Consider the following 12,217-nt stretch of genomic DNA (forward strand, 5'->3'; position numbering starts at 1 on the left):
GCTCCTACCTCGGTGGTTCTGACCCGAGGGACCCCCGTCTGGCCCTCTTCCTCTGGATCCCACAGCGGGCTCGGGGCTTAGTGACCCCGCGCTTCCCTCTCCCACCTGTGTCCGTAGCCACCATTCCAGCCCTTGTCCCCTTTATCCGTTCATCACCCCTGGAGCCTCCCGGCCAACGTCCCGACCCACTCCTCTGAGCGGTCTCCCCTCCCCCAGGAGCCCCCAGGTGCCCACTCTCGGCGGCGCCGCCGGGATGTGCTCCACCCCGCCCCCACTCCCCAGGAGCGAGGATCCCCGGCGTTCTCCCCCGAGACTCCCGCGTCCCCTTCCTCGGCATCCCGGCCGGGCCCGCACCGCGGGCCGCCGCGCCGTCCCTCCCCAGGATTCCGCGCTCTTCCCTTCCCAACCGAACGCCCTCCGCCCGTCTCGGCGCCCCCTTCTCTGACCCGCTTGCGCCTCGGCGGCTCCGGCCCCTCCCGGACTCGGGGGCCGGTGTTGGTGGGGTGCCGGCGCCGGGCGTTTGCGCCCGGGGCGGGGCGCCGCGTGCCGGCTGCTGGCTGCGGCGCGTGGGCCGCATTATCAGTATCCGAGAGGGTCCCGGGCGAACCTAGGGACTCAGGGAGCGAGTGAGGGGCAGACAGGACGGGGGCGTTTTCTCTGTCTGCAGACCCGCGCCCCTTCCCGCTACCGGGAGGAAGGCGGGGCTGCAGGGGTCGCCGCGCGCCCGGAGGCGGGGGAGTCCGGGAGTCCCCGGCGCCGGACCCTCAAGTGCAAGACGGCGCGGGCCAGTGGAGGGGGCGGGGGCTCGGGCCGCCTCTTCCACCCGGACCCGCTCCCCGCCTCGCTGCGCCCGGGAGGGAGAAGGGAAACCTGTGAAATGCCTTCGGCTCGCCCGCCTTGAAAACTGAGGTGATATTGTGCGATTCGCCTTATTCTTACTTTTAAGGACTCAGACCCCAAAGGTCCCTCCGTTTCTGAGAGGTCGTGGGAGGCTCGGGCCCGTGGCCTGGGCGCCGAGGGAGTGACTCCCGGGCTGGAGAGCGCCCTGCGCACGCCTCGCGGCCTCCTCCGCCCTCCCGGCCCGTTAGTTTGAGGGCGGGTCTCAGCAACCGGAGTCGCGGGCAGCGGCTCCGCAGGTTGAGGGTGTAGGGTCCGGAGTCTCTCCGTAAGGCGATCGGGATCCATCGGGCAGCCCTCGTCCCCTCGCGGAGCCCGCAGGGCCGGGAGCGTCCCAGGTTGCTGGGGAGATGGGGTCCCGGGCCGTGCTCCCTCTCGGGAGTAGGCGCCAGGGATGGAGGGCGCGGTGAGCCAGACAGGGACGAGAGCGCTCCCAGGAAGATGCTTCCGGCCCTATTTAGCCTCTGAACCCTCAAAGGTGGGCCTGGGTCCCCTGGGTTCTGGGATTGTGGAGAGCAGGGTAAGCCAGGCCTTGGGGGGGAGGGGGGAAGGGAGGAATCCTGCCAGTTCCTCCCTTGTGGACCCTCGGGCCAAACTCCCACGGGCCACTGGCAGTTCCCGGTTGTTGACCACCCCCTCCCCACGCGCACCAATTCAGATTCCGTGCGTGGGTGGCGTGGAAAGAAAGAGGAGTCCAGGTCAGTTAGAGCTGGTTATCTCGCTATGTCTTGTATCAGAACAGAAATCGAACGAATTGTTATGGAAAGGGGATGTTGCGTTCTGGGGCAAGTTTCATTTTGCAGCTGGCTCAAGAAATGTGTGTGTGTTTTAACCGTCCCATTTCTCCTTTTATAAACCACTCATTTTGTAGGTTAAGTTTTTCTTCCTTGAAATATGAAAAGCTCAGAGTATAGGCGAATCGTAGAAATTTGGATTTTCACATGAGAGATATCTTTTACAATTCATCCTCCAAGGGCCCAGAATTTTCTAATTGGCCTTATGTGAGAGCGGAAATTTGTTTCCACGCCCCCCCAACCCCCCAAGACACAAACAAAAAAAACACGGGATGAAAACAGCAAATAATACAAATAAATAGATATTATACATATAAAATGCCACAAGTTAGGGTATGAAAAAATTAAGGATAGGTGCCTACATTTTTAAAAGATGTCCTTTAGATGTCTGATGTTCTACATTCCGTTTGTCCTGCTAAACATGTTGAAGGTATAACTGTCTTGAACTATACTCTTACATATATGGTGCTGAATTGATTCTGAGCATTAATATTTTGGATAGAAAGGATGTTTTTGGCATAAAGATAGAATACAATTTAGCTAAAGCTATTCTCAGATAATTTGGCTATCTTCAGGTTTTCTCACTACCACCTTTTTAAAATTATTTTAAAAATAAATTGCTTTCTCTGCTATTCATCATACTTATTTTTAATTACAGATTGTTTACTTTTAACCAGTAAACAAAACCATAGATAACACACGGCCATATTAAATTGAATGTTTTAATTCATATTAATTGAAAGTTAAATTGAGTTAACCAAAAACTTGACTTTCATGTTTTCCTACCCCCCTACCTGTGTTTAACAAAATTCAAATAGCGGGCGACAGCTGAGATCCACTCAGTATAGAAGTTTTGTCTCTGTTGAAAACATGTGTAGATATTTGGAACATCCAGATTTTGACAATATTTTTTTTGTTTTCATCTGAATGTTAGTGAAAACAACCTCTTTTTACCTTACTTTCGAGATAAAAGCCTGTGAGCTGTAGACTTTCTAGACTCTTGCAACATAATCAAATACATGTGCAAAGAAGAAGTAATATGAAGAAGTCTCAGTTTTAAAAGTGGTGACAGCAATTTGGCTGTCATATTTAGAGCTATGTGCAAAGTAAATTATAGTGTTGTTGGGTAGACAGCAGACAGGTAAATATATTTAATACAGGACTTAATTGTTGAGAGGTCTGGTATTCAAATCAATATAATATTTATTGAGCTCATATTTTATGTCCGTGACACTGAGCTCAGCAAGGTAGAGAATCAGAAATGAATTCAGTAGACTGTGTTGTGATACGTTAACTTAAAACAGCACTTCAGAATGATATTGGCAATGTATTGTATTAAGACGTGTCATGTATTAGAGTTGTTCATCTGATCTTGTTTTAGGATTATACGAAAGTAGTTAATTCATTTATACTCTGACGTGTAAAAGTGCAAAAACAACTTGTATACTTTAAAATACACCAAGCTGTTTATTAGCGTTATATTTTTAACAAAGTTCTGCAGTTTTGAAATGTTCAGTGCTCCCAGGTGTCAAGGAAATGGAAATAAATATTTTTAACCTTTCTCTCAGGTGTATCTCACTGAAAGCTTAAAATAGTTAAGGCATGCTATTAGAAGATCCCAGGCCCTTTCTGTCCTAGGTAATTGTAGTGATGAAAAAGCAATACGCAAATTCAGCTCATTAGTTAATGGTCAGGTAGAAATAGTGGAGAGAAAATGTTAGCCCTGTATCCAGTAGCACCCTTGTAAGTTAGGGGTCTGTCAGCATTTCCACCCTGAAGCCTGGTGTTCAGGGTTCATAACTCAGCTGCTTTAAATAGCTTCAAGCTGAAACACTATGCAGAAAATTTAAGTCCAGATGTATATTTTAAAGCTAAAAGTAGTGTAAGACTATTGCACTGTTTTAAGTTAGCAAACGCTGGACTATATATTTACCAGTATCATATGTTTTTCTGGCAATGTTAAAGAAAAAGAAACACAGTTTTAGATATCTGATCTATTGCTCATAGTTAATTCTGCATGTTTAATGATACCTTTCAGTATTTGTCATAAGTAGGGTTTCAAAATGATGGAGCAATTTCTATTTGAAAATAATTTTTCAACATCATTGGCCATTTTTCTCTTCATAAGCGAGTATGCAGCTAATAACTATTTGACATAATGAGTTGTAGTTTCCTTACATGTTTAATAATCAGATTTTATGTTTGTGTCTTTTTGAATGTAATTATACCTAAATAAAGAAAAACAGGTTATTAGACCTGTTAAAACTTTGCTAAACCTACTATGAGTTGCCGTGCAAAATATGTAAATCGTAATAGATCTCAAGTTATGTAATGACAGACACATTTTTGTGTTATGCCTTTAAATGCAATAAAAATTATTTAAAGTTAAAAATTTTAGGATTGAGTATATAAAACTTACTGGTAAGGTAATGGAAACAAGTAATTTTAGATGGAAAATAAATACTCAAAAATTTTAGAAAACTTATATTTGAAAACAGGCACGGTAAAATATCGTTCATTATTTTCTCCCCATTGGCATTGCTGTTTGTATCCTTTCAAAATTCCAGAATATTCATTGTTAGATGATCTAAACCAGCTTGATATATGGCTCATACATTTCTGGCTTAAATTGAAATAATTTCCATCAAATTTCTCTTTGACATGTATTTTAAAATTTATGAAATGATATTTTATATTGTATTTACTCTTTTCTCTACAGTTCAACCAGGTTTTTCTAAATTCTAAGTTAGATTCTAAGAAGTAACTGTAATATTTGTGAAACTTTTTGATAGTTATAGTTATCTTTAAATAATTATCATAGAAATAAAACTTTTCCTTTTTGCAATTACTCCCTTACCTCTCTTTGTATTCCAAAGAAAGATTTTATAAGATTCTATCTTGAAAAATAATTATATTTGTTTTGCTGCAAGTGCAATGTGCCCAATGATATTGGTCTGTAAGAGTAATTGATTAGCGAAGACTAGACTTCTGTACATGGAAATGTCATAGGCAATTTAAATTTCCATATAATAAGACCACAAAAACAATTTTAAGGGCCTGAGTTAATTCTCCATTGTTCCTCTTTCAGAGTAACTCACAGATTTAGTCGTAGGGAGTCTCATAAAAATTTTCAATAGCGTTTCTAGAGTTAAATATTCTTTTACTTTATTTTGCACAAGCTCCGTATCATGTGATTTAAATGCTAGTTATAATGAGGTGTGCTAAATAAAGGAACTTCTTTCTCTATTCTAAAATGTCAGGACACAAAATTACTTCCCTCTTCCCCATGAAGTTTCTTGAATTTGTAGATTTTATATGTTAAAAGCACCTAGAAAAGTAACTGTCAAGTTTTCGTCACAAATTATTCTTTGCAGAACAACTTTTTATATTGGGTAGTGTGGAAATGAATTTTAATGCGTGCTAACTCCTAACTAGTTAAAGGGTGATTTTTGACTACTCTCTACCCCTTAAAGTGTTTTCCATTGCTTGGGTTTGGTACAGATGAAATGTGTAAAAATTTCTTGATTCTTTTGGTTTTCTTTTAGATAAACACAGTCGAGAATCTCCAAGGGAAACGTTTTAGCTTCAGAGATCTACTTTTTGTTTAAACCCTCAAACATATAATTACACTTCTGATTGATATAAAAGCACATACATTACTTCTTATCCCCCCTTTTTTCCTCAGAAAAACATTAGGCAATCTGCTTTGGTAGAGTGAATAGCAGAAAGAACCAATATATTTAGCCATTAAAATAGAATTCAGCCATAACAGGAAAAGTTGTCACTATATCTTGTTAGTTAGCAATTTTTTTTTTCTGGGCCAAGTTGTAAGCCTCATAGAAGACTCACACATTTTGTGATGACCTATTTGTTTTGTTATTAAATGTAATGCATAAAACATACCAATATTTAATATTTAATTATACTGCTTAAGCAAAGAAAAATGGATTTATGTATTTCACGCTTAGGGATCTTTTCTTTTGTATTTTCCCATATTGAATCAATTTTCTTTTTCTTCTAACTAAAAAAAATCCATTATGTTAAAAATATGCAGTAAAATAATAATGTCCCAGAGCTCTTAAAAATCTTTATATTGGGGCAGATTTCTTCACTTTTTTTTAAATGAAATTTAGCCAGCCTGGAGTGAAACCTATCAGCAGTCCTCCTGTATCTCTCAACAACATCTAAAAATATCTCAGGACATGAAGTAAAGAATTACATATTCAATTGAACCCTTTAAGGAAGCTTATAAGTAAAAGCCTGTGTTGAGCACACAGCTGACTTGGAACAGAAGTTAGCCTGCTCATCTTACAAAAAGTACATGATTATAATTGTACTCTATACTTATATAGTATCTTCTACATTTTACAGATTTAAAAAAAATGATTTCCAATTTATATTGGAAAACAGTAGTTTCAGGAGATGAAGTTACTTGAGATCATAGCAGATGTGTAACAGAGGTGGGGGAGAAGTGGGGCCTCTTGATTTTTGGTGCATTAATTCTCTTCTAAACAGTACAACTTTTCTACCTTCATTAGTGCACTTACTGGTTCCATATTTACTTTGACATAGAAAGCCTCACAGCAGGTGTTAAAACACAATATGCTGAGTGTAAAAAATGTCAAACATTCAGATGAATACTGGCAAGCAGTCAGTTTTTGCAGTATTTCAGTATTTTTCAAATGTGCACATGTTTGGCATTGTGAATTCAAAAAGTTGAAAAGTACATTGCCCCTATCAGGGGTACAGCATTACCTGTGTTCAGCAGCCACTTGAGGCACTAGGTCAAGTATGCAGGAAGGAAGTTATGTTCTCAAGGGATTTACCCTTGACCTGAGAGGCTTCTCAGATTGAATAGAGTAACCGTATATTCCGGGTAAAGGATAGTGGGCATGATTCCCTCTCTTCTGGGATGGAAAAAGTTGTCAGAAAACTAGTTTGGAGCAAGGGCATATTGCCGCTAGCTGAGGATGCTGACTCAACCTTTAACTGGTTCTCTCATGGACTATTGGCAGTGGGAAGTGGTGCTCTTTGTGGAGCGCTTTCATTTATTTATTTCAAAAGTATTTATCAAACACTTACTCTGTGCCAGGCACTGTTTTGGGAGCCGGGTGTATAGTGGTGAACAAGACAGATGAAGGCCCTTGCCTTGTGTAATTTCTAGTCTAATATAATCTGGACTCCTAAGAGGGAGTCTCATGGCTTTGGGCTAGCATATCAAAAGAAGTAGATGGGTCATTCCTATATGTACTTTGAAATGAGGGTCATTTGAGTCCAGTGGGATGCTCAGGAAGTGGTTTCCGTAATTTAAGGACAGCTTTAAGATTTTAAACTGAATAACAAAGTGCTAAAGAAGGAATGGAACAGCCTAAGAGAACAGTAAGGGTGAAAAAAATATTGACAAGTTTGTTTGTTTGGTTGTTTCCCTGGCTTGAGCAGAGGGTATAGTGGAGGGGTGTTAGGGTAGGGTTCAAGGGTGAGGGAAATGCAGCTGTAAAGTGTAGTGATAATGTCTGTTTCATCACATTGTAAGAAATATGCTTTAATGAGAGCTACATACAAATTGTATTGGGAGCATGGAATTAAATGCTTTGGTTTGCCTTATGGACATCTTGACAAAAGAGGGAGTAGCAGAAGGATGAGGGTAATATTTGCCAGACAGGCAAGCACACATGGATATTGTCATTGGAGGGTAGTGGGGCTACTGTAGCCAGAGCTGTGGCTTAGTCACCACATGGGCATCTGGAAGCCGAACGAGCAAGAGATGGAACCCATCTGAATATTATAGGATCCTGGAAGTTAGTTGAGAGAAAGGATGTTATCAAGGGGCAAGGCCTTAATTCATGGATTAAGAATAGTGTGTTTTATATATGACAGCAAAGACCCTGCACCGGCTTTCCCTTCCGGGCTCCATGTTAATCAGAGGCACCAATTTGCAAGTTAGTCGACCCTGGAGTGTGATCCTTGCCTTGCAGCAGTGAAAATGTTTATTAGACTCAAAGACTGATTATTCTGGATCCTGACTTGCCCGAGTTAATTGGCTGCAGGTTAATTGTTGAAGATTAAGGAGGCAAGTGTGTCATTCCAGGATGGCAGATGGGACAAGACAGAAGTTTGGCTAAGGGTGTATTTTCTGTCTATACCACTCATTTGTCGGTGGTCATATTCAGCCTCTTATATATCTTTATCCTGTACCTAGACTTTAGGCTTCTTGATGGCTTTGTATATTCCATGGGTCCCACTGCAGAGTGGGCATTCAGTAGTTCTTTGCAGTGTGATTGAAAGCTGAATCTCTAGCTCAAAGTAAGGAGATGAAATGTAGTTCTGGATACCACACTATATTTAGTCTTCCCTATAGTCAGTAACTGTAAGGTTCCCCCTAAATATCTTCTCCCATAGAGCTGACCAGACTTCCTTTTTTTTTTTTTTTTTTTTGGCCTGTGATCTGGATGAGACCACACCTCAGGGCGCTCCAGGCTGCAGACAGGCGGTGCCTTAATATGTACAATGCAATCTGCAGATGGGGCATCAGCTTTCCTTCTGTGGCATAATTCCTATGGACAACTTAACATGGGGATTTAATAAAAATGTACATGCATTCTGTGAAGAATCCAACAACAAATGAAGGAAACTTTTGCCTGCCTTTGGAATGGGTGGACCCTGAAGCACTGGTCTCTTTGAAGTGGCATCCGAACCCATATGCAGATGCCTCATTCCTGTCTGCCATTACTGGACTAGAGCACTAAGTCCTGATAAGATGCATCATTTACCATGAGACTATATTCTCAGTTTTTAAGCTTTTCTGATGTGCCATTATTGTTGCTGTGTTTCCTGTTTTACGTAGGTGGTAGCCCTCGGAGAGGTACCAGATGGGACTGTGGTTACCGTCATGGCGGGTAATGATGAAAATTATTCTGCTGAGCTCCGAAATGCCTCTGCTGTTATGAAAAACCAAGTAGCAAGGTTCAACGATCTGAGATTTGTGGGCCGGAGTGGACGAGGTAGGTCTCTGATTTTTAATATGGATAATGGAATAAACACATTAGGATCCTCTGATGAAATGTAGGCCTGTTTGTATTCAAATCAGTACCTTCTACCGAATAGAATTACTGAAGGTTTTCTTTAAATACGTCCAGATGAGGTTGAGTGTTTTAGTGAGTACTCAGGCCTTTTTCATTTGTTTTATTATATTGAAAATTCAAACAGTGTTTTCAGAAGAACCAGTTCCTAATTTCACTGGGTGTGAGCATATAAGGTGGAGGGAAGAACAGTTGGAAGTTCAAGTTCTGAGTTACAGGAGCCAAGTAACTGAGTACATTCAGTGGCAAAGGGCAAAGAAAAGGGAATGCATTGGATCAATTTCCTGGTAATATCAATTTTGCTCTAAGTTGTAGCAAGGACAGCAGCATAATGCTCTTCACTTATCACATATGTTGCCTCTATAGGATTTAATTTACTTCTATAAGAACCTATTTAAAAATCATGGTTTTTTACAGAAGGCTTTTCATTCGAATAAGTGAATAAGGTGTTACTTATGTTAGTATGACTATGTAGATGAATGATCAGGACTCTAAATATTTGTACATTATTTAAGAGTTTCCACCATGCACACCCCCACTGAAATATTAGGAATCCATCAAAAGATCATAAAACAGAAAATAATCCCTTTTAGGGTTTTTATAGCTGTTTTATAAATGGGGTTAATGTTCTTAAAAAAGTCTCAAAGAAAACCAATATTTGGCTTTTATTTACAGATTCTATAGAGAGACTTTTAATCATCATTCATTAGAAATATTATGTTCATTTATTTATTGATTGAATCTAATATTTCCATGTTAAGTATTTCGATGAGAAGAGAGAAAATAGACCACTTTAGGACTGGGGTGAAATAAATTATAAAGACCTATGGGGTGACTTCAACCCAGGTTTGAATTAGGAAATAAGAAGCATCAATTTTTAAACCATGTCCAATAATTGCCCTTTAGTTTGGATCAGATGTCAAATTATTACCATTGTAAAAACTTGATAAGGGAAGTTCAGGCAAGGCTGTTTCCGATGAGTAGTTTTAGTGTACTTTCTAGGAACAGGGCCAAGAAGTTGTACTTTTTAACTTAAAAAAAAATGATGCATGCTAATGAGATACTGTTACTGAAAGGTTTGAAATAAAATGAGGCTCAGAGCCTCTGGTAGAATCAAAACTCAAGGGGTTATCTCAACATCAGGTTTAGTTCACTTTCATTAAAAGAAAAAAAAAAAAGACACATTCTGTCTCACTGTTGACTGATTAGGTGTGAAGTGTGTATGTGTGTGTATTCATTTTTTTTTTCTCAGTTACTGGTGCAGGTCCACAGTACAATGAAAATTTCTTTTTTCTAGTAAGAATCAAGAAAAATTTGAACATGATGATTTACCTGTATGCTCTGAGTTGCATCTCTCTCTATGTAATATTACTTTGTTTTGAACTAGAGTAATGAATTTTAGTATTTAAAAGACTGGGTGCTATACTTCATTTTACTTTACAGATAAAAACTAGTGTTTTCATTTATCTTGCTTTTCTATTATATAGATGCTCTATAACTTTTCTCTGATCAATTTGAGTAGAAACTATGGCAAAGTGATAGTGTACTTTGTAAACCCTCAACATATTTATTTAAGAAACTTCAAAGAGAAACAAAGGGTGTGCACTGTTTTACTATATTGGCTTTCTGAGTTTTGGCTGGTTTCCCAAATAGCAATTTTTATATTTAAAAAAAAAAAGACAGACTTAACTGCTTGCAGACTTTTCACGCATGGAAGATGAAGAAAGCTTCTTTTGATGAAGTGTAATTATGTCCAAACAGAGCTGACCCCCTCCCCCTATATTTCTTATGATCTTAACTGAAGAAAGTAGGATTTTTCCTTTGAAGCAGCCGGGACTTGGTGGAGGATCTGAAATGCTACAGTTTGCTGCCAGAGGCAGGATGGAGAAATTGGTCCAGACTTGTCTTCGAGACTTAGATTGGGGGTGGGGGGAGTGGGTGGAGAGAGAAAGAAAAATTGATTTATCACTAATAATAGATTTTTATATCATGACATTAACATTATATGAAAGGAAACAGTAATATCAAGCTGAAATGAAGAGGAAAAAAGGACAGAGAATACTGACAAGAGATACCACTCTTTGAAAAAAAAAATGGGTCAGTTCTTCAGTGGCAGGAAACCCTTTAACCTGCCCGTGTACCTGACCTGCTTTCTAACAGACTCTTTCCATCTTCCTCTTTGATTTTCACACTTCTACATTTCTCTCAGGTTTTTAAGTGTGGGTCAACATGCTGCTACCATTGTATTTTTTCCCCAGCTATTTAAATTTTCTATTTCAGTAGCATTAAAAAATAAAAAAACACCAAGTTCCTCAAATGGTACAATTTTTTTCACTGGTAGAAATATAAACTCTCAGAAATTGCAAAGCAGTTTTTGATTTATAAGGGAGTCACATCACTATTTACTCTGGCATTATGGGTTATCCAGTGACCACAACTTTTATGAAGTACTTTGGAATAAAAGTAGAGCATCGGTGAAACTTGCATTAAGTGAGGAGTGGCTTATATTTTTAAATTGTCTCTTCCTTTTTTCTCCTTTATATTTTAAACAGAAGTATTTAAAGTGACTTTGGTCCTTAAGTTTTCTTGGTGTTTCCTCACTTTTGACATCAAGCATGTTGCTTTTAATTTACAAGCACTTCTAAGCACCTGCAGTGTACAGAGCATGGTACATTGTCAATTTAGGATACAATCCCTGCTTATAATCTTAACTTTCCTGACAATTTCTGACAGCCCCTCGGGCTAGGTTGGAATTGTCTTTCAATGACAGTTCCTATGTGTATCTCAGAAAATATATGACTTGAGGACACATTGCAGAACTAGTTCCTAGATGAAGCCAAGGATGCTACAATTAGTTGTCTAATGAGCGCTAGCTCCTTAAGAGCCTGCATTTTTATCGCTTATTATGGAAGGTAATAAACAATGGGATTTGGAAATTTTTTTAAAATTTAAGGAAGTCATGAATATGCATATAAACATTTGACTTAGGAAATGTATCACTGTTTATAGGGGGGAAGAACAAATTACCTAATTGGGTGGAAGTTTCTTGAACATTACGTTCATATTCCTTCTGAAGGGGCAATGAGAAGTGGAAGGAACCTCCTTGGTTTTTGTTTTAGTTGTTAAAGTACATCTTGATCCTTAGGATTTGATTTTAGAAGACCGCCGTTGGACTCAAATACTTGTTTCCTTTTCCCCAAACCCACCTCTTTTTAAAAGAGGTCTTTATAGAAAACTGGTTCTGTTTTGAACATTTAGATGCTTTATCTTGGAGGGTGAATTTTATATTTGGCTTTTGTTCCTACCTAAGGTGTTCCTCTGAATTTGGGAGAAGCATCGATGCCTTTTAATATCCTAAGTGCGTTGTAAAAGTCTCAAACAGCAACATTGTTAGAACCAGTTTATATAAACTCATGGGCAGTGTCTCTAGCAGGTTATTTAGAGTCA

The 12,217-nt window shown here is 39.8% G+C and overlaps 1 protein-coding gene across 6 annotated transcripts in view; it reads left to right on the forward strand.

Annotated features, from left to right (window-relative positions):
• The window catches only part of RUNX2 (RUNX family transcription factor 2), a 358,429-nt gene that overhangs the window by 90,273 nt on the left and 255,939 nt on the right, over positions 1-12,217 (forward strand). For all 6 annotated transcript variants that reach the window (XM_081246848.1, XM_081246844.1, XM_081246845.1 and 3 more), the window contains one exon: positions 8,536-8,692. In XM_081246848.1, the coding sequence (XP_081102974.1) occupies positions 8,536-8,692 (157 nt within the window). The remainder of the gene's footprint in view (positions 1-8,535; positions 8,693-12,217) is intronic.

The sequence above is a fragment of the Mesoplodon bidens genome (genome assembly GCF_964165515.1).
Source record: "Mesoplodon bidens genome assembly, chromosome: 10".
Taxonomy (NCBI): Eukaryota; Metazoa; Chordata; class Mammalia; order Artiodactyla; family Ziphiidae; genus Mesoplodon; species Mesoplodon bidens.